The sequence below is a fragment of the Passer montanus genome, unplaced genomic scaffold (assembly GCF_014805655.1).
Source record: "Passer montanus isolate IOZ18808 unplaced genomic scaffold, ASM1480565v1 scaffold45, whole genome shotgun sequence".
Taxonomy (NCBI): domain Eukaryota; kingdom Metazoa; phylum Chordata; class Aves; order Passeriformes; family Passeridae; genus Passer; species Passer montanus.
The window spans coordinates 7253489-7280249 of NW_024369373.1; the positions used below are offsets into that span (position 1 = coordinate 7253489).

Sequence of the window (26761 nt, forward strand, 5' to 3'; positions counted from 1 at the left end):
GAAGGATTTGCATGGGACATGTCGGGTACAGGCTGAGCTGCAGTGCTTCTGTCTCATGGTTAACTCATTACAAGCAGGAAAGGAGAGGCAGGTTTTAGAAGTGGCTCTCAATAAGTGGAATTAGACCCAAAGACTTTTTCAGGACACATTTTGTGACTTAGTGTTTCCCAGGTCAGATGTGAAAGGCTAATGAGAAGGTCGGTATACTCCCCCAGCTTGTCTGACATACATAAGTGATAACCTGGCAAATGTTACAGCTGATGAACAGAAACAGATGTGTTTATAAATGACCTGTGTTAATCTTAAAGTCGCCAGTCTGAAACTGAACCCAAAGAAGTGTGCATTGGGTTAAGGACAGAAAATTTATTTCTGGTTTTCTGCCAGTGATTTAGTCATTGGAGAATGGGTTTACACAGGAGAACAAAAGGAGACGCTGAGCAGAACTCCTTACACCCACCAGATGTGCAGAGTTTTGTAGGATTATGGTGCTATTACTACAGAACATAAGATGGTAAGTTTGCCAATATTGCAGAACATGCATGAGTTGTAGACAAAAAGGAAACTATGTCAGTAATCAGTAGAAATGTGATTTAGCAAGTTCAGAGCTGGAAGGCCCATTGCAAATGTTCTACTATATCTATGTTTGAAACCCCTTCCATATTAAATACAGATGCTAGAGTAGGCATTCTGGAGCAGTATTGACATAAGAACATAAAAATCTTCAGGGGATGGTTATTGAGGATTCTTATAACAGAGCTTAAATTATTGCAGTGCTCAAAAGGAATGCCTGGCAGTCATTAAAGCTAGGGAATATTTTCAGCGCTAGTGCAGGAAGATGTTTATGATCAGGACAGATCATACATCCCTGAAATAGATCCTGCAATAGAGGGTTGCCAGGTATTTGTAAAAACTGAAACACAAATATTTTCCAATTAGACCCACTTTGTTTTGTGTTTTGTTGGCTCTGGTGAAGACTAATTGTGAAGGCAATTAATAATTTCTAATGAGAATGAGTATTCTGAGGAGGAGATAAGGCATCTTTCCTTTTGGCATGAGTCAAAATAGTGCTGGCTCATTGAAGTGAGGATTGTCTATAGTAATTGACAACTTCTTAAAGTAGAGTTATATCTGGATGAGTGCAAGTAAAAGTTGATTTGGCAAATGCCATTTCAGAAAAAGTATCTTTTCAGAATATCATAGTAAAAAACTCTGCTTAGAACAGGAAAGCAGCGAGTAAACAAACAAGAAGTTGTAGAGGATATGAGAAGAAACCAGGTCATGGGCTCAGGTATTAGCTACTGGTCAGTTCTGTGAATCATGGACTTAAAGATGTTTTTAGAAGGACCTAGGTTTACCCCTTGCCTGATCCATAGAGGATTATGAAGTATTTCATGTGTATGGAGCAGGATAAGATCCTTGTCCAGATGGTGTCTGATCTCATGGGCAGGATAAGGGTTTACATCCCTGTTTCTCAAGCTTCCATCCCTATAGGATATCTCTTCCTGCCTGGGCTGTGGAGAGGTGCCTGTGGTAGAGTGTGGATGACAGACAGGAGCAGAAGCTGTTCAGGGAGGGTAGCAGGCTTTGCACAGACATGGGGCCATATCATCTCTTTAATTAAATTGCTGCAGTCGCACCTTGGAACCAACAGAGAAAATAACCTAGGTTTCTAAATAAACCCCCTATGTGCTTATATACTGGGGTAGTGTTTTTGCCTTTGACAGGTAATGCACTGAAATGTGCCACTAGATTTATAATTTCAAGTGATACAAGGAAGCCTGGCCATGAGTAGCGTTGACAGTGTAATTTGATTTTATTGGTATTGTTGGCACTTCATGTGTGGGACATTCTTTTCTGGTTTATTTTTTAATGAGAAACATTCTATCAGTTTGTGAAAAGAACAAAGCCTGATTGAACAACCCCCCCAATATTATCAAGAACAGAAAAGTAAAACACGTTTAACAGTACTTGACTTTTATGTATAACGCATTGTCTTCAAAAATCTGAGTCGTTTCCATCCATATAAACAAGTTATATAGTAGTAACAAAGTGCATGAAGCAAATTGCTAAATTTAACTAAGGTATTAAAATAAAAAGTACTTTAAAACAATACTTTAACACAGTTTTTTGCCATGATTCTATCATGCATCAACACAAAGCAGATCCTGAGGCAACCTGTGCCTTTGACAGTCTTTCTGTATTATTATGTAAATAAATGGAAGTAATGATCAAACTTGTAAGAGGGTGAAAAACATTAAGACAAACCATCCATTTATAACAGAGTTGTATTAAAAAAAATAAAAATCAAAGTGCACTGCTGGTACATCTCATTTGAGCCTATCTGGTATGTGAATAACAGAGGGGCATGATCCAGTCTCCAAAGGTTCCAAGGCTTTGTTTAAGCACCAAGGCAATAAAGAATGATGGCTGTTCTGTTCATAGCACTACTATGACTAGCATGACAACGGAAAAATTGTACCAGAATATATACGTAAACATCTTTTGTATACTGAGGAGGCAAACACTCTTAAATTATCTGATGTGTACAGTACTGGTACTTAGTGTTTTGGTGCCAGTACCAGACTGGTCCAGTAATTAGCATTCAGATCTATTTCTAATTACAGATAAGGCATATAACAAAAAAGTAAATATTTGGTTATTGATATCTCATATGGTTCAGCAACCCAACCAGTCAGAGCTTATCTTGCCTATTTTAACAATCTTCAAACTCTTGTCTTCCATTTGTAGATAGAACTGATCTTTGAAAAAGTAGGTATATCCTGTTAAAATAAATAAATAAACATGCTTAGATTATGGAGCATATAATTCTTGATCAAAGATTTTTTGTCTTTGTGATTTCATTAAGCTTAATGAACTGAATGACTGACTTATTTACCAAAATATTCATATGTATTTGTATTATAAAAAAGATATATTTTAAAAATGCATTAAAATTCCCATCCTGTAGAAGAGAGCTGTTGTTAAATGGAGCCTTATTAAGGTCACTATTTTGTGAGCCAGAGTTTTCTGGGATGAAATGTTTGCTGGCAAAATAGATGTTGAAAATGTGACTGAGTCAAGACTCATGTGACACTAGTGTTGCTTTCAGACTTTAGTGCATATCTGTGCAAAATTTAAGGCCCCTTAAAACCATGGGCCAGGATCTCAGCTGGAGTGCATAAAAAATTAAGAAAAATTGCAACATAAAACCCATTCATGCCTGTGATGAGGGAGATTATCATACTTGAGTTCTGGTTGTGCTAGGGCAGGATGGTGCTGAAATGGTGCTGGGGCTGTGTGCTGGTGTGGAGGAGCCTGGGGAGTGTCAAGGAGCTGGGACATGTCCAAGCCACAAGGACTGGCTCGGTCATGCACCCTGGTGTTAGGACATCCTGTGCATCAGGCATTGGGTGGCTCCATTTGGCTCCTGCTCATGGACCACAAGAAATTAAAGTCTCCAATAAGTCTTGCAGCAAACAAATAGGAGAGTTTGTTAGTGATTTAAATCAGAATTACAGCTTACCACTGTCCCCAAGGCCCAGAACAGCATCGAGGTTATCTGGAACACCATTCCAAGAGTCAGCAATGAATTTAGGGGATGCAAGCTCCATTTTCTTCTTTTCTTCATTGTACCTGAAAGAAATGATATCTTTACATTACAAATCTGCACTTAATATTAAATTGTTGTATAATTTTTCAGAGTGTCCTCAGCAAATATGACTCTATAAACAAATAGAAATATAATAACTGAGATTGTAATGTGGTTTCTATTTCATTATAATTATCACTGATTCCTTTAAATTTTACATCTTTCCTTCAAAAATGCAGCGCTGAATTGAAAATACAATTTCTAAGGAAAGTTCTTTCCAGAAATGTAATTTGGATAGGAATCAATGCTGAGCAGGAGGCGTGTAGGTGTCCTGAGCACGGTGATGTGCAATATCATTTGAAACAGGCTTCAAGTACATCATGTGAGGCCTCAATGACCCTTCAGGTGTTCAAGCACCTCTTCAGGAGCAGGAGACATCAGAAAGGTTGTCCTTGACAGTACTGGAGGGAGAAAACCATTTATGTCCCCAATTTCTATATACCCATGTCCATAGGTATCTCAGGTTACTTTCCCCTCATTGCTCTATGGAACCACTTGGAATATATTCAAAGTTACACCCGTACTAATGAGCACTAGGTTGGTCAAAATCAATTTAAATTATTAATTTACATTCCTTACTATTTTTTTGCTGGGCTATTTAAAGAAAATCTAATACCTTGCTGGGTAGCTTTAAAACTTCAACTGTGGAATCTGAGCCAGCTCCTTTTCCCCTACATCACAAAACTTTGCTCTGCTCAACAGTCTTGTTATAATAACACTAAAATAGCTTGTGGCTGGAATGAAGGAGAGAGAAGGCTTCCAAAAAATCCATTTAAAGTAAGTGTGATAATGACACAGGAAGGACTATGGTATGTAAGTATTTTGATTCCACTGACAGAGTCCTTGTATAAAATGTAACAGCCACATACTTAAGGGTTATAGCGTCTGTTCAACAGAGATGCATTTTTTTTCTGAAATGTTTTTCAACTGCTTGCTTTCTTCTTTATAGAGATAGAAATCACTTAATCCTATTTTGTTTCCTGAACAATAAATTATGCATTCTGCAGTGACTGAACTTGATAAGGTACTTTGATAGAAATACTGTCTGTGATTGGAGTGATGAATTACTTGGAGGCCCTGCAGCACAGTTAATCAAAACAATAGTTGGTACAGAGGAAACCAGCAGCTTTTTAACTCATAGTCTGTAGGTTTTAGTAGTAGTCTGAAGTGTTGCAAATGGCTGTATTAGAAGTACTTGGAAGTGTTTAAATGGCCTCTACAATATGACATTAAAGAATCAATAACATTCATTAAGTTTTTAGGTTTTTTTTCTTTAGGTAATGGAGAAGAGTGTATTACTGTCCTTAAAGTAATTTAAAATTACGATCAAATGGCAATTGTATGGAAAGAGTATTTTATTTACTTACAGGAATCCACAGCCATTAGGACAAAATAAAGTAATTCAGTTTAATCATAACATGAAATTATTGTTCACATAAAATGGACTCAATTATACTGAGACCTCCTTTGATATCTTATATAGAACATCTCTCAGAATGAACCCTTAAAAATTGGAGAATCTTTTAGATTTCTGGTAGTTATTTCTGATGTTTAACTTTCCTCTAAATTGTCAGTTAATGAATGGGTCCACTTTCAGCCTGTTTTGTAATGTCTGCATTCCTGCAGTGAAGTCCTGTTCCTGGAGCAGGCCTCTGACAGTGACTGCAGGAGTCAGGGCCTCTGTTTTGTTCTGATGCCATTTTGACAGCATCCAGGTAACTCACAAAGATCCTCCTCAGCTTTTTAAGTTGGTCTTTTGTGCCAGATCTTCATGGCACTTATGGTGATGAAATTATATTAAATACCAGGTGTAGGATATTTATTTCTACCACAGTAATAGCCTTTAGACTTTTTAAGGACATTCTTTCTTAATCTAAGATGATAAGATAAGAGCATGGTAGCAGGTCACCTGAGTTTCACTGGAAACATGAAAAGGATTGAGAGACTGTCAAAATGTATTGAAGCTAAGATTTTTCTCAGAGTACTTACAGATACACTTGTGGCTTGTTCTGATTTCCTCAGTGCCAGCTATATTAGTAGAGCAAAGGTGTAAGTGATGGTAGATCAGCTGCTGAAAGGATTTATAGTCATCCCCAGCATGTTTAGTCACACTGCTGTTTCCTTTAAATCCAGTCCTCTGAACCTGATGGCTTAGCGAAAGAATTTCTTAGGCAATCTGGTCAGACTTTGAATTCAAGTGATTGGAGCTCAGTGCATTTTTAATTAATTCCTTGTAGAGTTTTCTCCCAGCATTTTTGAGCTGACAGCAAGGACAGCTTGCCCCTCTTAAGAGCCAGGGACTGATGTGGGGCAGCTGCTGGTACATGGGGACACAGGGAGAGTTAGTGGTGGGCAACCTGACAGACACTCCCAGATATCCTGTTCCATTGCTGTTTTTGAGGCTGTTATTTTCTCAAATATATGCCAGTTTCCTGTTGCTGTACTGAAGCACTTTCCTGCTGTCAGCACTGTCCTGGCGGCCCTTGTTTTGCATTCCCAGAGGATGTGCCCCGTGTTTGGTCCCTGCCTCCTGAAACTCAGGGTGCATTCAGCCCTGGAGACAGCTCAGCTAACAGCATCCCACCACCACTCAATGCATCTTACTTCCAGTATCTGTCTCCAGCAAAAATGTATGTCCTCTTGTTCCTGCCCCAGTTGAAAGCTGCATCCACACGCTGCACATCAGGGGGCAGTCCCAGGCTGCTGAGTTTCTTTGGATAGCCCCTGTCCAAGTTGCTGGCTGAATAAACCCAGTACTCATTTCCTAAGTAGGGGAGCAAAGAAAGCAAACAAAACCTGTTTATTAATCAGTAACAAAAGGGTATTTCTTCTTCTTTGCTTTGCCATGTGACTTTTTATTGTGCTATTGTACCATTAGTCTGTCCAGTATTTTACCATCTGTGAATACAATCCAAGTGGACAGTGATTACCACAAGTGCTCCTTGCCTCAGAAAAAGACAGCCCCTCATTTCTCTTGCTTCCTCCCTTCTTAGCTGATGGCCCTTTGAGACAGACACTGCCTTGGTAAATTGGAGTTATATGCTAAAACACATAGTTTATACAGGAAATTTTTTGTATGATAAAAATTGTCTGAAACCAGGCAGGGGCACCTGATGTTCAAATGCAGCAGCTCATTTTCACCCTTTACTTATTTTGCTGGCCAAGTGATTAATAGTTTTTGCTCAGAGTTCCTGTTGTTCTTTGTCACAAAACATTATCCAATGTCTCTCCAGATATCTATTAGTGGACTATGTAGTAGTGTTCTGTTTTCTCTACATGGAATTATAATTTGCTTAGTAAATAGTCTTATGGAATTATCTGAAAGCCATGGAAAGATTTATTCATGAAAGGACACTTCTTTGATCCTGTGCTAGTGGGAAAGTAGGTAAGTAGAGTATTAATGTGAGAAAAATGTAAAGTGTGGCATTTGAGATTCTTAGAAGTTACTGATTCACTATTCAGAAGCAAAGGGTGGGACTAACTAGTAAGTATTTTAAGACAGTTGTGTTATTTTCAAACCAATCTTTGTTTTTTGATAATTCTTATTTATTTATTTGTTAAAGCAGGTTAGCTATGTTTCCCTGGAATTTATAAAGAAAAAGAGAGGCATAGATGTGATAGGATTATATGCAATATAATGCAAATATATATGCAATATTTGAAGTGCTTTGGTTTGCCTGACTAATTTAGGGTTTTTTCCCCCCATCTATGTAAACTAAAGCTAATGGCCCCTGAGCCATGTGGAATAGATTATCATTACTTTTTTCTCTTCTGTACAGAAAATGTACAGCATTTGCCATATGGTTTTTACATGACTGGAGATGTTTAGTCATGTTTTTAGTAGATACTGGAGCCTAGGTTTTGCTGGCTCAGTTCTTCATGTTGAAAACAGTCTCACAGCTCTGCTCATTTGGCCACTACAGCTGAACCATATGTGACAGACAGAGCAGAGCTTCCTGTCCTCCTCCTCTCCCATGGCGGCAGCTTGCCTGTATCCTCTGCCTGATGAGCCACCAAGGAAGATGCTTGGAAGCCAAAGTGGAAGTCAGTCTTTGGCAAAAGACAAGGAGACAGGAAGAGGCATGAGGAGAAAAAAGAAAGTGTAGTTTTCTCAAGCAACATGTGCTGAGATTATAGCTTAAAATGGAAGGAAAACAAGAAAAACAGAGCAGGGACTGAGGAAAGAGAGCTGTTGTTGTTGCTTTGCATTTTAAATAATGATTCTTGTTTGGTTTTGCTTATTGTTGAATGTCTCTTTCTAGGTGCTTATAGTTCTCCTTTTGTTGTACTGGAGGCTGAATGCTGTTCTGAGTCTTTAATTTCCAGCTTTTGTCCTAAAATCCTCAAATTGTGAATAGGGAAATGTGTCACCCCACCTGTCAGCTCTGCTGGCTCTTAGACAGGCTGTTCCCTCTCCCAGGTACATTATGCAAATGGATATTTTGAAACTTAAAACCCATACATGTAAAAAAATATATCTTTTAAAACCAATACCTGAGAAAAACACAGCCTTCTCATCCTGAGGGGCCTCATAGACAGCATCAATTTTCTCTGGCAGATCAGGCCAGAATGTAGCAACAAGAAGAGGACCTGTGGGTTTTCCTCGGGGGTTTATAGTCCTCCACATGAATCTGAGCAGAACAGAAAATTGTACAAGATTTACAATGAACTAATTCAGCAGCACATCTGTTTCTCATCACTGCTGGCACAGCCACGTGAGCACGCACGCACACACACATGCGCACACTTGTAACTTCTCTCCACTGACTGAAAAGCAAACTCATTTATTTGGAGTTTATGCTGCTAGAGCTGCTGCACCATAAGCTGCATGCTGGACTGCAGGTGAAATTGCTGTGCTGATTGTTCCTGTTGCTTTTTTGCATCGGGGCAAAATTTATCCTATGCTTTGAGTACACAAATAAAGTGCTTTGAGCATACAAATAAACTCATTTATGCAGCATTTAAACTGTTAGAGCCCTCCTGGTGCTGTGGATGGAGCAGATGGATGAGCATTTAACAAAAGCAGAGTTTTGCATTCCATGAACTGCTCTTGCAATTACTATTGTAGTGACTAAAAGTTCAAATTTAATAGTAGTATATCATAGTGCTTGGAAGTGAGTTTGGCTGTAAAAGAAACTACTAGCACTAAAAATGTTCATTAGAGAATTGCAAAGGGTAATTTATTGGCTATTTTATGTATAAGTAGGATGATCATTTGATTTAAGCTTTAAAAAGCTCTAATTATCTTTAAATGGCAAAGCTTTGTGCTGAGGGCTTTTGGTATTTAAAATGGCACTGCTATTTCATCCTCCATAGAATGAAGAACTTTTTTCCCCAACAGAACAAAAGTTTTGACTCTGACATAAAATGAAAAATCAGCAGGCTGGTGGGATTGCTCTTGCACCAAGCTGTAGTCGTTACATTCTGAGGTCAAACTGCTTTTACCATTAATATGTTTCTGAAGGTGCTGGCATTTTAATTTTTTGCAGAGTATAAATTGTTATTACCCATTCCTGCCTAGAATAATGATACCTTTGAGAAGCCCAGGATGTTAAACTGCATTTTTTTTAATCTAAAATTTGGAGGAGCAGTCCTAAATTAATTTAATAAATTGCTGTACTTTTATCAACAATGAAGATGGTGATATGTTATCCTATGCATGTTTTGCATACATAGATGTATTTTTAGCATGTACAGAAACATCTTTGAGCATAACTCATAATTTTCATTTACAAAAAAGGAGGCAAAGAATAAGCCATCTGACTAATTACTCCTCCTGAAAGTGTTAAACACGTGACATGCTGTAATAGGCAATACTGTTCATTTCATGCATGTCTTTTTAGACAGAAAAGAAGAACCAATATGATATGGAACAGAAATTCATATAGAAAATCTTTATAACACAGCATTCATAAAAGCAGTTCCTTTAAAAATCCAAGTTACAGAATTCTCAGTCAAGTTTCTACCTGATTTATGGCTGAATCAGCTCCAGTAATTGCTATCTGCATGAATTTCAAACTTTCCAGAGCCAACGGAGACTTAACACCAGGTTTTTAATAAACCACACATTTCAAGGGACTTGTTAAATTGGTGAGGTTTTCTTTTGGAAAGGGAAACTTTGTCAAAGATGAATTTTACTTTGTTTTTGAATTGGGTAGAAGGTGTTTCAATTTCTACACATCTTACTGAGGAAATGGTGAAATTAATTATTTGGCTTTCTCATTTCAGTTTGAACACATAATAAAATAAATGAATAAAATGTTTTAACTCATCCATAATAAATCTTAATACTAAATTTATAGACAGATTTAATAATTTAGTTACAGTAGGTATTTTATGACATATTTTAACATCTATATTTGCAATGATGATGATGATGATTTTTATATGCAGCTATTGAAAGTGGATCTTTTTTAGTGTCCTGATAAATTTCAAAGTGTGAACTTTTGTTCACTTTCAAAATAAAACCATCTGTGGAAATGCTGTTCTTGAGCATTCTGTGCCCAATAGAAAAGCTCAACTGTTCTCTATGGCTAGCAGCCATAATTCCTGTAATTCCCATTTCCTGGTAATTTCCTTTCCTTGATTTGAGGTGGGGAGGGAAAATACTTTTTTGTTTTTGGAAAGAATTAATCATATCTGACCTCCTTTTTGCTATTTACTCTCTTTGGCATGTGACAGTTGGATTCTGTGGTAGTTTTCATGAATCATAAAAGTCACACGACACATGACAGACAGTTGTTCCTTGAATTCCAAAAGTGAGTCACAATGCTGTTTGTCTGATACTTGGAAAGCTGCAAGACTGACAGGCAAAGCCATTCCAGAGCAAAACAATTCAACAGTTGTCTGCTTTTGCTGCATGCTGGATGAAGGCTGAGCCAGTCTGAACAGATTGTTTTGGTATTTGCATAGTTCTTAGACCAACTGTATCAAAATGCAAAATACTCTTATTTTGTTTGGATTATATAGAATATTGGATCACTCTGCTGGTTTAGGAGCAGATTTTACATTGTTCTGTGTGTGACTGCTGGCTTGCAAGGGCAGAAGCAAGGTGGAGGTCTGGCTGAAGACCCAAAGCCACGAGTGAGCAGAAGAGGAGCAGGATCTGGGAATGGTGTGGAGCTTGGTAGGGGTTTCACTGCTGTGAGAATGTTTTTCCTGTGAAGGCTCTGATCTCAGGTGAATACTTCAGCACTCTGATGACTAAACTAGTAAAAGTGGGCACTGTTTTTGGCAAACTTGGTATGGGGCTGTGGGGCCAGCCCTGTGAGGCTGATCTGTCAGTACTATGGGGCCATTTGGTGGCCAAGGAAGGAATGTTCCTTGCCAGTAGGGATCACTGGAGTCTTAGCTTGCTGCTGACAGGACCAAGAGAAAGAATACAAAAGGTATCAGGGTGGTCCCCACAGACCAGATTGAAACTTCTTACAAGCAGAAGGTTTAAATTCCATTTCTGTATTGCTAAAACACAAAGCCTGTGATAAAAAGTCCAACTTCAAACCTAAAGCACCATTATGCTGGCTATCATATAGATTTGATCTAGAAGGAAATACATGGAATCATAGTATCTACCCTTGAAAATAAACTAAGTAACCATGGGGTTTTTTGGTTACTAAAAGCTGGTGAGTTGAACCATGCAGTATAGTAATAAATGCTTCATATACCTAGCTGAAAATTTGAATCTGGAGTAGATGGCTGGACTCAGGTATATCATCAGGAGATACAATAATATTTAAATTGCTATTTTGTGAGGGAAACTTGTTAGTTCCTGTTTTATTTATTTTTTTTTTAATTTCAACTGACAACTGGCAAGGAGCAATGAATAGGTGAGTTGCAACACTCCCCTGAGGTTGAGATGTTTGTATATGTTTTTATATGTTAGGAGACAGTGCTTGATTTTGGCACCCATTGACTGTGTGTGGACCCACATCTTCAATGGTTTCGGGAGAATGTTCAAGGTAGCTGAGGATATATGATTCCAAACTTGGCGTTGATTTATTAGAGGGAAGAAAGGAGCTTTAGTGTCTCTCACAATGGTGCTGCCAAGTCCCATACTCCTTAGGAGATGCTCTTCATTGCTGAGCAGTTGGGTAATACAGGCCCTGGCAAAGGCAGGGGGAGCTGCAGCTGAGCTGCCACCTCATTTTATGAGGAATGTCATTGCTTTTGCATCAAAAATGCCTTTGGTGCCTTCTGACTTGGAGGCTTTGCACACATGCAGCCTATCCCAATCACCAGTGTCCTTGATGTGTTGTTACAGCAGCCATGAGTCACATAATACTGTTTGTTATTTAATGTCTTCGGACTCAGCCTGAATTAAACCATTTCCATTTCCCTTAGGAGTTGATAAGGACATTTCCCCATCTTTGAACACACAAAACAAAGGGTGGATGTTGTGCCTGATAACAAATTTCTAGATTTTGGGGAATAGGTCTCACAGATTCCTTCACTTGAGGTTTTCCTGGTAAGCAATTTATCTCACTTACCTATCTTTGAAGAAAAATGTTTCTCCTCTAATTTGTGCGACTCCATCAAATACAATTTCATGCTTGCAGAGCTCTGGAGTGACAGGTCCGAGGGTTGGTTGTGGGCCTGGTCCTGGTCCTGGTCCTGGCCCCACATCAGGTGACACCTCTGTGATGGTGAGCAGAGACATTCTGTTACACAGCAATGAAGGGCTGCATGGGTTACATGGAGAACAAGAGCTGCCATGGCTTCTAAAGGGTAATCATTTGGAGAGAGTTCTTGAAGGAGGAAAAACTGATAAAATCTCTTCAGAAGAAGGGCAGTGGAGCAAAGCTGAGGAAGCCTTGACTTCCACTCCTGCCTTTATCCTCTGTGAGGCCTCATTTGAGACATGGTGCCTGTGTGTGTCTGTCTGGCCTGAGCTGCCTGTTTAACCTGAGAGATAATTAGAAGTGACTACATTGGGTTTAGAAGTGAACATTACAATTTTTATTTTGCTGGCTTCTAAAAAGAAGATAAAAATTTCAAAGTCCTTGTACTTGGAATTATGTGCAGCTCTGCTGGGGAAGATGTCAAAGTGGATTTCTATATTTTAAAGAAGTGACAATATCTGGCAAGTTACAAAGCTGCATTTTGAGCCATTTGTATGATCTTTCTGCCCTCAACAAGAATCAAAATGTGCTTTTCAGAACATGCATTTTGCCATCTGGTTTATTTTATTTGGTATTATTATTTGGCTTGAGGCGTTTGCCTCTTTTTCTCAGACACTGGGTTAATTTACTGTATGAGAAAAAAATGGAGTGTAGCTGATTTGTGATAATAACAAAGCAAGAAAAGAAGGGGTTTTTTGAATACTTGTTTTACATAGAAAGCAGTTTGTAAAGGGTTATATGATTTAAAAATGTGAAGAAAGGTAGTTTCATCTTGGATCTTGAAGCATGCTTTAAGACACCTGGGTTAAGTTCTCAACTCTTATCAAAGATGCACAGTATGGGCTCAGAAAACTCACTTAATCTTGACTGTGTCTCAATTCCCATTCTTAATTAAAGCAGCTAAGAACAAGGAATAATGAAGATTCAAATCAGATTTTTGTCTCATGTGATAATATTTTTGGCATATTCTTATTAAAATTTCTGAGGTGGGGAATAATGTAGAATATAATCACAGTTAAAAAGATCTCTCAGTAGAAAAGTGAAAAGCACAGAAAGAGAAATGGAATATGGGAATGACTGCTTAATTGACTGTAGTATACTGGTGGCTCTGCAAGGTAGAAAATGTATCCATGGAAGGAATCTTAATCATGATACCACTTATGCATTTTACTAAGACTATCTGTGGAGAAAACAACAAACGTTAAAGATGTAGCTACATAAAAATACTTAAATTCACTTCTTCTTTAGGAGTCTGCCTAATACATTTGTGCTGAAGTTTCAGCTCCCACACACTTTCTGCAAATGTTATTGTGATGGTACAGCTTGAATTGTGGGAAGGCAATGTGAACTGTTTCCAAGCTGGGACACAGGAAACAATGTCCTTCCCCTCTTGCGGAGGGTCACAATCTAGGAAGCTCAGAGTGTTGCAGAAAGTAACATCCAAACCCGCCCACATCAGGTGTTTCAAGCAAAGAGACAAACGTGGCATTTCATTGCCCCAGTAAAGGCACTAGAAATTTTCATCTAAAATTTTGTTTATGGGATGTTTTGATGCTCCTTTTTATTCAGTAAATTTAGTGACCTGTCATCCTTAAGTTATGATATTTGATTGAAGTAGGGGGCCTGGTAATATGAAGAAAGCAGGGGGAAAGGGAGCAGAGGATATTTCTGGTGTTGGTGGGATTGTGCATTTGTAATTTACTGCAAATTCTGAGTCCCAGATTTCAGCCTGTGCTGCCTGATTTTCTGATGAGTTCTGCTTATGAGGAAGGACTTTACCATATAGCTCCTGGATCCCTTTAATGTCATCCTGAGAAAGTCGGAAGTTCTTGGTGTAGGTGTAGATAGGGGCCATGAGAGCTCCCGGGTCTTCAGAGTGCTCCAGTCCCATGGCATGGCCAAATTCATGGGCAGCAACCAAGAAGAGACTGTAGCCTGGATAACACAGGAAGACAGTGTTAACCTCTTGCATTTTAATAGAATTGTACCACACAGGTTATTCACAATAAATAATAATGATTAATATTTGCAGCCTCCTGTGGTGAACATCCCACCTGTTCCAAATAATGTCATTTCATAGGAGAGATTCTAAAACCTTCATTTGTGGGTGATCTTTGCTGCTGTCTCCCATGCAAGTGACTCTGAGCACAGCCTTAATACTTGTGTGAGAAAAGGATGTGTAGCAAATAACATTGGACATCCCTTTTAGGTACAGAAGAATTGAATTTGCAATCTAGATATCAAATCTTATTTTTCACCATGAAATGGCTTGTAGGTGATAAAAAGGTCTGTAAATATGTGTCTCTGAGAGCAGAGTCTGAATCAGTACTGGTGTGTCAAATATTGTTAGGTTAGAAATAGCCTTTTATCATAAAATGACATTTTATCAATTATACCCAAATAGTCTCTGAAATTTGTCAGGTTTCTTTCTTCCTAGAATATTCCCCCAAATCTAGCATTTATTTGTAAATATGTAACAAGCCTTTTGCCCTTCTTAAATTATGGCAAATATTAACCAAAGTAATTTTAAATAGTGATATTAATCCCATATACTTTATACCGTCTCACTTTTTGAACATGTTTTTAATCCTTCCCAATATCAGTCACGAATGTATTAATTTTTTACATGTAGTGTTTGTTCCTAATTTGTATCAGTGTATAATTTATTGCATACTTGTGAAACACTATAGTACTTGTGGCTTTTAGCCTTGGAAGGAAAAACTAGTGGGGAGAAAAACATATTAATTTATTTCATATTTTTGTATTTTGGAAGGATCCTGCATCGCTGTATCTTTAGAAAATCTGAACATTTCAGACGAGCTCTGGGTGTGACCCTCTAGCTCTAGTCTCACGCTTCGCTACAGGAATTTTGCTGAGATTTCAGGCTGGGGAGAAGCACTGGAGTGAGGAGCGTGGCATCACTGCACTCGTGCTGCTGGGGCGAGGGCAGTGCCCAGTCACCCCTTGTGTTGCCCTGGCAGGAGCCGTCACCTTGGTCTGGACAGAAGCCCCACTTGCGGTCGTCGTCGTAGCTGCTGGTGGAGGCGCACCAGAGCTTGCCGTCGCTGCGCCCCGCGCTCGTGCACGAGTCGTACTTGTTCCCCAGGAAGATGAAGGGGAACACGCAGGGAGCTCCCTCGGAATTCCCACCAACTGTTGACATGGCTGTGCAAAACGACAGGAAGACGCAGTGAGAAGGAGGTCCCTTTTGCATCTTCTTAGCTGCACTAAAGGAGGAGGGAAGCAGAAAGAGTGCAATCCTTCTAGGAATATGAAGAGTAGGGTTAAAAGTAATGTTTGAAAGTTGTCAGACAGAATTAAAAAGGAAAAAGTCTACACCTTGCCATTGCAATGAATTGCCAGTAGTTTTGGTGGGGGTGAGAAGGAGCCCTGGACTCATGTTCACAGCTCTGGGAAAGCAGCAGTTTAACAGTGTTTTTTTGGAAGGTGATTTCCCAGTGAGTATCTGTTAATGCTCATTGCTGGTGTTATTTTAAAATGCTTTAAAGTGGTCAGGAGGAAGGTAGGGTTAGTATCAGAAAGGTTAAACAACTGTTGAATATCCAGCTGGCTGGTGGGTGTCCCACTGAAGAATAAGTTTTATATATCCTAATAAATATAATAATAAATGTCATATCATATCATATCATATCATATCATATCATATCATATCATATCAATCATATCATATTTTAATATATTTTCATGTAAATTATAATATAACTATAATATTTAAGAGAATATAATAAACAGCAGGATACTGTTGAAAATCATGTGATTTTAAACATTTTCTAAAGAAAAGGATGCATTAAATGGGGATAACTTTTTTTTAACCATGATGTTTGCAAAAATTTGAGAAACTTTCCTGTGTTCTCATCTATGTAGTATATGGCAGTAATATATAAGAAATAATACTTGTATGTGCAGGTACAAGTGTTTCTAGAGGGAAGAAGATGTAAATGCATTTAAAATAACAGTTTAAAGTAGGTATCATGAACCAAATATGAAAAGAATATAAAACTAATTTAAATTAATACCTGGAAATTACAGTTCCTTTCCAGTTATGGTCTGTCTTCTGGGAAGGTACATGACAGCAATACATAGGCAAAACTGGTTGTGTCCCTACTTATTTATTAGTATTATTTCTCATTCATTATTATTTAATAGCCTTTTATGCTGAAGTAAAAAAGCTTAAACTAACTGTATTTCTTACTTCCAGTGATAGCGACTGTGCTACCTATGACTTTGAATACATTGATTCTAGATATACTGGTTCTTTTGTCTGTTGAATGAGCCTTTAGAATTCTCTCTTCCTAACCTTGTAGAAAAGTTATATAAAAGTTATCCTTTCTTTTCTTTTTTTTTAAACATCTGTAATGTAAAATGGAAGGGTAACACCTGGTTATCAAAAGTAACAGAAAGCTGAATACCAGTAAGGCCATTTTCAAGAGACCCCAAAATATTAAAAAGCAGGAAGCATGTAGGTTTGAATGTAGCTTCCCATTGGTCTGTTAAAAGACAGAGATTTTAGAGCTGCTATGGTTCACTTCATCTCTATGCTTATGGCTCTAGTGTCACAAAATGAACACCTGCCAAGCTATTCAACACTATAAATTAATTTTTGTTCCTTTATGTAGTAAAACTCAAGTTAGGAAGTATGAAAAAGTCTGAAGAAAGCTGAAATTTCTTATCATGGCTAAACCATTTCACTTAGCTTTTTTGAATTGCTGAAAAGATCTATTAACACAAGCTTAACCTACTAAACAGGATTCCTTTTTACAAGTGTACATGGTAAATATTAAGCTAAAATATTATTCATACTTTGTTCTGCCTCATGAGATTTCCCTTCCAGGGCCATTAACAAATTGTAATCTGCTTGTAATTATCCTGCAGTGGTAGCCAGGCACTTGTAGGTTCAATGCCATTTATGTATTCCTGACAAACCTGTGCTGTGACACACCAACAGATTGCTCCTGTTCCAGTTACATCCTTGGCCACCTCTGCTGAAATTGTGTTTAACTCATCAACTTTTGTGTGCTCTGCTGAAAGTGTGCCAAAGGAGACTTGTTAAAACAATGACCAATTAGACTGTGTTATGAAAGCAACCTTCATCATACCAGTCTCTGGACAGAATCCGTATTTCTTATCTCTGTCGTAGTCCTCAGTGGTTCCACACCATCGGTACCCGTCTGTCCTGCCTTCTGTTGTGCACTGGTCATAGGACTGGCCTTGGAATTTGAAGGGAAATTTGCATGGCTGCCCATCACCATTGCCACCCATTGTAAAAAGTGCTGTAGGGAGAACAGAGAGGGAAATGTCAATACACAAAGCTCAGTATCAACAAGGACTCCCAGTGTGCCTGTGGGAATGTGCCCAGGTCTGGGCAGACAGTGGACACCCATCAGATGTGATGTAGTTCACACTCAGAACCTCTGTTTTACACCAGCACTGAAATGCCTTGGCAAGAGAGACCAGGGCTGTTACAGTCTCACAAGTGTACAGAGGGAATGGCTGACTGATCTTAGCACAAACTCAGAACACAAACTTGATATTCTTACTTAAAACAGCATTTAGAAAGAGGGTTCTGAGCAAGTCACTCATGTTCCTTAGCTCTGTGCTGATTCACTGTCAGAGGTGTTAGCTAGAATGGCAGACTTTGGGCAGAGTTTCTCTAAAATGCTGTGTACAGTAAAAATGAATAATAGGTTCTTCCTCTATGTTTGCTTCTCATTTCTGAGAATCTCTGCTCAGCCACTCAATAGAGAAGCTGGAGAGATCAAATATGACTGGAGGCTTCTCCTGTCCTTTGTTTGGTCAGTGTTCCTGAAGGTTTTGTGTTGGTCTTCTGGGGGAGGAGAGGGGATGAAGAGTGTTTATTGTCTAGTCCATATTCACCAAACAAGGCCCTGTGGCTCAACCCTGAGAACGAGAAACCTTTCTCATGGATGAGGGGTTAAAATGGTTCATATTAAAATGACTTGAGTTCTGGGATTCGTTTTAGGATTTTACTAAACTTTCTGGAATATCTAGAAGAAGACAAATACAATCTCACATGCTGATATTTAAAAAAATGTGTGTTCAAATTGAATTCTATAAAAATGCAGGCATCTTGGAGTATCAGACATCTTGTGAATCTGACTGTGTCTTCTGGCTGCTCTATCAGTAGGAATCCTCTGTGGTAGGACAATGTGCTGTGACATGTGTTGGTGAGAGAAGTCTGTGAAAGCAACAAACTGCTCTAGGCCTTATCCTGAACAGAGATTAAAAATCCTTCCTGCATTCATCTCCTAATTCCCCTGGAGTTTTAAGAACAGCACTGCAGAATGACTTTTCTGTTGAATTCCCAGTGTAAAGCATGCATGATTTGGTCTTTTTAAGATGTCCAAGGGCACCTTTTCCCCTCTGTCTCATCCTGCAGCTAAACCCCAAATGTGTATGTGAGAAGCTTGGCAGGTTCTAACTTTGCTGCTGTTTTTGATGACTCAACAGCCATTGCACTCTCAGGGTTTGTGTAGGGTCTGGGGGGGTTTTCCTTTGCTTAGTCTGATGCATCAGTGGGAAGAGGCGTTGTTTATGTGTGTGCTTCTTTAGAGTAGCACTAAATAACCCCCCCAGACCTCTTCTGGCTTAAGGGTGATTGGGAAATGGCTCTGACAATGGGCTATTGTGACACAAATGGTCCATTTTGCCTTTTACACTTAAACCAGTAATTAGCCACAGCACCAGGGACATGAACCAGTAAGTCATGGAAGTTCCAGTCCCACTAATGTGAGGACTTGGAGCTTTGCAGGCCTGGCTCGCGCACACGTTTGCTGAACTTCTGCTCTGCCTACAAGAGTGATTCCATCCTTCTTCATCCTGGGCATGGATGGGGTCCTGTCTGCAACACACACTGTGCCTCCCCAGAAGAGCAAGCTGCAAATGCTGGGTTTTGTCTCAGATGCTGTACTAAGATAGGAAAGGTGCATTAACTAGGACTGTGGAGTGGAGCGAGACTTTTTTTTTTTTAAGTAATGATAGAATTGGAGAGCAAAGTTAAACTTTGTTTAGATGACTCACTTACCATGAGCTGCTTCCAGCTCTAGGTCTGGCAAACTCTGTATTTTAATAGTCTTTTTATATTGGTTTACATGTGGCTAAATTGCAAAAACCATATGGAAAGCCAGGCTCTTAGTTTGCATGCAGCCTTTCTGAGTCACAGTCAGAATGCAGTTTTTCCTTTTGCTTGAGGCCCCATCATGTGATGGTAACAACAATGGTTTACTAAGTTTTCAATCCCCCCTCCTTACTATAAAATTGCTTTAATGTAAATGAAAGTTGGAGACTGGGGCAGTTTCCCCAAAACAGAAGGCAAATTTACTTGTAAGGGGATCTTAAAGGGCCTTGTTCTGCACCATGGCAAGCTCAGCAATTTAAGAACTGGTGAAGATACACTGACGTGAGAGCAGATTCAGACTGGGCATTACTAATATGTGAACTTCACTTTTAGCTCTTCCTAGAAAAATCAACCAGTTGTGATGTCAGGAAACCTCAGCTGGAAGGCTGCTAAACCCTTGTGGCACAGATCCAAGGTGGAGGTGGCTGCAGCTTCAGGAGGGCTCTGCCTGGGAGAGCTGGCAGGCAGCAGCAGCCTGTAGGAACTGGGGTGAGTGTGAGGGAGGTACAGGCAGAGAGCAGATTTTTAGATCTTGGAGGACTAAAGTTAGGAGCCTAAACTGCCTGTAGTGTCAGTGGAGTTTGGAAATGAGAGGTATCAGGATCCTTGATCCCATATGGCAAAGGAGAAGTTCAAGACACCTGTGGAAGCTTTGTGCAGTAGGTAGATAACTTCCTGCTTTACCTCTTTTGCTTTGACAAACTATAGTTCAGTTTACAAACTTGGGGTACAGATCTGGGATTAACTTCAGAGAAACCTGGTGCAGCACCATAGCATTAAAGACGTTTCCATATATGCACTGTGGCTCTATAATGAGGAGAATTGGAACTAACTTCAGTGAGTTAAGCATGAGAGAAGCAAAGGCCAACAACCAGGAATGTTGTCTCCAACAGACAGTCTCTGATGTAAATCCTCCCCTATCTGAATGTATTAGCTGGGGTTTAGCAAATGGTGCCTTGGAATAATGAGTGAACAATGCCACTCTGCATTTAATAAGAAACATCTGTGCATAACTGTTCATGGGTCTTGCAAAACAATTACATCAGAAACAAAAGGCTGAAACCCTTCTGTTCCATTTCAGAAACCTTGACGCTGGCACTTCCAGGAACTTCACTTTCAGAACCAGCTCTCTCTGACAGTGTTTTACTGCTTACATTTTCAGCCTTGTATGGCTTTAGGATGTTACAGAAGTGTATCAGTCAGGTTATGTGGATCTCCATTTCTCCAGCTGCCTATAATCTGGGCTTCCTTCTGACTGTATCTGAGTGCTTGCAGTACTTCAAAGAAATGAGCCAAATTTTTATCTTTTCTAGCTGAAAGAATTAATCCAAGAAAGAGGAGATTTGGGGAAAGGTTGGGAAATGAAGGAGATGGCAAAGTTCCATTAAAAAAAAGAAAAAAAAAAGATCATGCAGTTAAGTGCATGTGCACACTTATAGCCTGATGAAGTAAATATTCTGAACCACTAACAATAACTTAAAAAAACCCAATAAATTGTAGTCTGTGTAAAGTTCATACTCCTGCTTGATCATCCTCTATAGCTGTATAAATAGCTGTCACCAGGGTAGATCCTAGCTCTAGATGTGATCTGTAACAGGCAATTAGGGGTTTGGAAATTAAAGAATAACTTTTTACCAGATTAGAGCTAGAAGACTGATATGTCCTACAACAGATTGTCTTTGGAAACCACCACCATCCTGATGCAGAAAATATGTTATTTTGTATTTGAAACTGTATGGTCTTGCTTGAAAAAGCCCAAAAATTTGTCAGGCAGGAATCCATTTAGTGTTTGGCTACAACAGGATTCCAGAGAATCCTGTTTGGAACTTTTTCTATGTACACATACCTGCAAACTTTTGAAAAATGTGGGTTTTTTACAGACATGTACTTATTGATACATGTACATGTGTGACAGTACTTGTGTGCTGGGACATGTTGGGCTCTACTTGTGCACTCTTGGGCTGGCAAACCCCTGAACATGTGTTGTTAGCTTGAGGCTTAAGCATCACTAATTTTCTTCCAGCAACCTGCATTCTCTTTCCTTGTATGACTGCATGTAGCCATAATATTGTATGTTTAGTGCTAATGTTTCAAGCAGGATTAGCATGAACCTGAAAAAACCATTGCTTTCTGGTTTATTCTCTTTCAAAACTCTCTTATTTGTTATGACCCAGGAGTAGTAGGCAGGAGTTTTAGTGACCCAGAGCTTGATATGAAAGGTAAAGAGTGATAAAACACTCCACAAATCTAATAGTTGGTTATGTACAAAGGGAGAAAAATTAATGTGGGAAACTGCAGTACTGGGAATATATGTGCCAGGAACTAGCAAGCAGGAGGTGGAACGAGGGGCTGAAAGCACCTTACCTTCTCTACTCTTCTCACTGCTGATAAATTATCTCAGTAGGCTACAGCCAATTATACTTAATTGCTTCTCTAAAGGTTTCCTGCCGTGTGATGTACAGGAGATGAAATTAACACTCATACCAATAAATTGTCTGAAATGTTATATCCTCAAGCTGTAAAGACTCATCAAGATTTTCAAGCACAAAAATATGCATTTCTGTTGTTTTAACATTGAAACATTGTCATAAATACATTTGAAAGATAATAATGACAATCTCGTGTATAGTTAAAAAAAGTTATGGCTGCATGAAGACATTATATACTTTGTCTAATCTGCAAATTAATGCTTCCAAATATGAAATAAAATTCTTGTGAAAGAGAGTTCTGTTCATATTTCAAGCAGGTAGAAGTTAAGTACAGGTTTAGTTTTCAGGGACTTCTAATAGTTTTGTGCAGATACTGGTATGTTATGATTTCTGAAAGACATTCATTCCTTTTTCTGAAAGGGAAGGAAGTGGGAAAATCACAAGAAGAAGTGGATGAGCAAAGAAGAAAGGAACAGTCTGCCAGGAAAAAAACAGTAGAAACATTGGTCTACTCACACTCATGGGGACAAAAGCCATATTTGCCATCTGCATCGAAGTCTTTGGTTGTGGAGCACCAGAGGAATCCATCACTGCGTCCAGCGTCTGTGCAGCTGTTGTACTCCTTGCCATTGAACCAGAAAGGAAATTTGCAATATTCACCATCTGCATTTCCATACTTCACTCTGACCACTGTAAAGACAACAAATGCAGTGGTGAAATTAGCCACCCACTGATACAAAAAATACAGTTTCTGGACATCTTCTTTTCCTGGAAGATACTGATATAGAAATGCAGTCTGAATTTCTACTTTGAAATTCAATATGCTGCTGGTCTCTCTATTGGCAAAATGATCATAGCTGAAATATAAACTGGTAATTTTAAAATAATTCCATGGATATTACTCATGGTGAAGTGTTAGAATCAGCCCAGAAAAATATATATGTTGTTACTATGGCAAGGCAAAGTTAAAAAGGTGCTGTTAATACATTTAGTAATTTAGTTTCTTAAGTAACGTGGTCTGAAATGTTCAGTATAGTTTCAAAGGTTCCAGGCAGCAGCTGAACATGAGCTGAACATGCCTTGTGCCTCATAAACCACTTTGGTATTTCCAATGGGCCTTGCATGACATTTGCTGTAGCAGGGGGGACACACAGACACACCCAGACCTGGGGTTTATTTCAGTTTGTCACATGGAGTCTTACAAATACAGTATTGGTACTGGAATATATACTAATGCATAGATTAGTTACTTATACATAGCATTTTTTTAATGGCAGAAATTTTAAGTTGTATAAATGAATTTTTACCTCCTAATATTTACTGACAGTTAATGAAAGCATTTAAAGCAGCATTACAATAGAGCAGCCAGCTGGCCATATGTTCTGAAACATGAAAAAGTCTGGTACCTTGTCCCTCCCCAAGAGTCCACAGTTCATCATCATCAAAATGGGAGTCTCCTCCAATTCCTGGTCCTGGTGCAAAGGCATGAGCCAGGAGACCATCTTTGCCATCAAAGGGATAGCCATCACCATGTTCTGCAGGAGTGAGCAGACAAAAAAGAGCAGTTTCTAATCACCTCAGGCAGTCTATACATGAATGATGCTTATCATGTGTTCTTTCCCATCCAAGACAGCAACGGAATACTTTAGTGAGTGAATTTACTGGTTTGGGTTGTGCTAGCAAGAGTGATCCAGAAGAGAAGCAGCCAGTTCTTACAAAGAACATGAAGTGTCAGTACTGCAGTTGTCACAGCATTGTATTTTATATCTCCTAAGTGAGGTGGAAGGAAATCAAAAGTTTTGAAGGACAGTGAAGTATTGTACCTGAGATGTATGACTGCATACACTGAGCTGTTTCATGGTGGAGGCTGAAAGGGATTTGTAACTTAAATATTGTGTATGAGGGATATTTTCAGGTAGTTCCCACCACTCTCCAACACAGAGATTGGAAAGTAAAGGCAGATTTCTCTTTTCAGGCTGCTCTGTTCTGCTGCACCAAGATTGCTGTGCTCTTTCCTTTGTGCAGGGTACTCAGTGCCCCAGTAGGAAGGCACAGCTGGGTGTCTCAGCAGTGAACTCTGGAAAGCCAGCTTGCTCTTGCTGCTCTGAGCCCTGAAGGAGCCTATTGCTCCTCCACTTCAAGCACTCCAGGACTCAGGCTGCTCACAGGGCAGCAGCAGGTTAAGCAGCTCTGCTGTTATTGCACTGTAGGCTTTTCTTGGAAGTACACCACTTGTGGGTAAGGCAGGCTGGCACAGGCATAGCCCTGGTATTCATAGCTCTCCCACCACACTGACCTGTGCATCAAAGCTGGCTGCCAGCATCTCCAGTTGCATCATTTCTGGTCTTTTGGTTTGATGTCTTGGCATTTAACAGAAGCCCTAAATACACAGGCCTGATTCTCTCCCCTGTTACACTGATTTCAGGCTGGTGTCAATCCTAATACTAGTTCAGTTAATTCCCTTCAGGAGACTAGTGTGTCAGTTGTGAAGGACAAGATTTTGACCTATATTAGGTGCTGCACCTCACATTTATTTCAAGGTAGACCCTTTACTTAAAAGAAAGGTTAAAAATGAAGAAACCTCGTGGATGTCTCAGCCCCTGTGAATCTGACCTGCAGTAAAGTGATAGCAATGACTGAATGTGGAAGGAGCTCTTTACCCACAGTTCCTTAGCTGGCTTTAGCCAAGTACTAAAACCAGCAGAAACACTTCTGCTTTTGTAGACTTTTTTTTTTTTTTTGGCAAACCAAGCCAGTCTGGATGAGGATCTGAAGTCCTGAGTGTACAGAATCTCTGCAGCTTTTGAGGTCAACTCATCAGTAGCTAAAGCAAAGAAAACCAGCTTGAAATGAAAGCTTTTACAAAGAGTTCAGTTATTCTTTGAACTGTTCACTTAACTTCCAAAGTCTACCTCCCAAGTAATTGGCTGCACAAGTATCTTCATTAGTATTAAAAATTCTGTGACTATCCAGATGAAGTTAAATGTCCCATGTTTACACTGAAAAACCATAAAAATTCTTTCAGGGGAAGCCAAAATTAATTGAGAAGACATGCACAATAAAAATGAATCAAGTCACCCATCAGCATCTGTACTCAAACCATAGTTGAGCTTATGATACATATTTTTAAATTCTTCAAGATCAAAGAATGCATTGAAATTTTGCAATCTGCCATGCTAAAATAATGGAAACCAGCTATGTAGTCAAAATTGGAAGTCACAAATCCATTTTTGAGCTCTAATATGTTAGAACCCTCACCACTATCACTGTAAAACAGCAAAGACGGCTATAAATAAATTGTGTGATGGCATTCCATTCTCTTCTGTGGCAGGAAGCCAGCTCACACCATCTGAAGATCTGTACCAATATGTCTCAGTTCTATTTCTGATTTGTAAAATTAAAAATAAAATGTTGCCCCTAGCAATTCTCTTTTGGAAAGATAAATATAGTGTAAGGATATTGTATAAATACTTCTCTCTCTCTCTCTCTAATGTATAAGGAAAATCTCAGTGAAATTAGATCTTAGCTTGTATGAGCCAAGTGTGAACTAGGACAAGATTTGCCAGAAAGGCTCATTGGTGCTACTTATTGAGTGTGGATCCTTCTAAGCTGAGGATTAATGACAGGAACAAAACCAAAAACTTAAGTAAAAATAAAAAATATATACCCCATCGACCAAAATTAATCATAATGTCTGCTTCTCCATCATGTATTCTGTTAAATCTCAGTGGTGTGACATCACTCCAGACTTGAAAGGCTCGAGCAAAGGCATCATCTACAGTCTCAGGATCCAAATCCGGGGTGTAGCCTATAATCCTTAGAGGTAAAAGCAACAGTTAAGTAACACACAAACATCCTCCCTGTATTAGCTGTTTACTGCTCAACACGGAGTAGGCTCAGCAGTGAAACCAGCTAAGAGGTAACACTGAGATCTAAACACCTCCCTTGGATTCAGAGATGAGTTTAGATGTGGCACTTACTCTTTATTTTCTTTTGGAATTGACTCAACAGCAAGAAGAAAATTATAAACCCAGAGGCTGTAAAGCCTGGATGGCAGAGGGCCTTGCACAAAACATTCTGGGTTTTGCATCAGCACTGAGACCAGAAAAGGAGCTCAGTAACATTCTGAAAGTTTCAAGTGTGGATTGTTTTGATCTTTAATAAGAACAGAAAAGCAGCCCTTCTCCTTCACCTTTGTTGCTATCTATATATTGTTTAATCCCTGTGGATTGCTAATCCTTTATCTGTGTGTGGGATACATTAGCAATAAGATACATGGGGAAATAGGAGGAAAAAGCATGTTGGACAAAGCTGTAGGCCTGACCTGAGAAAGAGACAAACTCTTAAGTGTGTTGCTTTCTTCTTCCTCTTCATATGGTTTAATTTGACTTCTTAATGCCTTGTATTATAGCCTGCTATATTCCATGTAAAGACAAGTTTCCAATTCTTTGCAGCACAGACAATGTGCATAGTGAGAGAAGCTACTCTGTGCCTAAGGAGGATGGGGAAGATCCAGACGAAACACAACAGCAAACAGGGCCTCTGGGAGCTGCCACAGGTTTTTTGCAGTCATCATCAGGTTAGTTGCAGCCCAAGGAATGCTTTGAATCCCAACTTGTGAGGGAACACCACACTAAGTCAAGCAGCTACAACAAATCTGCTGGTTTTTCTCATTGGTGGTAAATGTTTGTTCATGGGCCACTTAAGGTAATGAGGTTTTTACCACAATGAGAGCTGAACTGGTCCCTAACTCATCAGAAGATGAAATTAGAGCATGCCAAACTTATCGCAATAGGCTTGTTGTTACTCATGTTTGTATGTATCTGAAATACAATTGTTTGATTTTAAAATTTATTTAATCATCTCCTTTTTAGGACTGCAGAATGAACAGGAGTCTGCAATCAATCAG

At 39.1% G+C, this 26761-nt stretch overlaps 1 protein-coding gene across 1 annotated transcript in view; it reads right to left on the reverse strand.

Moving 5' to 3' along the window:
- Positions 1–1794: 1794 nt before the first annotated feature.
- Positions 1795–26761, reverse strand: part of MMP2 (matrix metallopeptidase 2) — a 29388-nt gene continuing 4421 nt past the window's right edge. Inside the window, exons 3-13 of the mRNA XM_039721485.1 lie at positions 25520–25668; positions 23259–23387; positions 22369–22542; positions 17385–17558; positions 15259–15432; positions 14047–14202; positions 12136–12283; positions 8144–8280; positions 6254–6413; positions 3524–3633; positions 1795–2780 (exon numbers count right to left, since the gene is read on the reverse strand). Of these exons, the coding sequence (XP_039577419.1) occupies positions 2677–2780; positions 3524–3633; positions 6254–6413; positions 8144–8280; positions 12136–12283; positions 14047–14202; positions 15259–15432; positions 17385–17558; positions 22369–22542; positions 23259–23387; positions 25520–25668 (1615 nt within the window). The 3' untranslated portion in view covers positions 1795–2676. The remainder of the gene's footprint in view (positions 2781–3523; positions 3634–6253; positions 6414–8143; positions 8281–12135; positions 12284–14046; positions 14203–15258; positions 15433–17384; positions 17559–22368; positions 22543–23258; positions 23388–25519; positions 25669–26761) is intronic.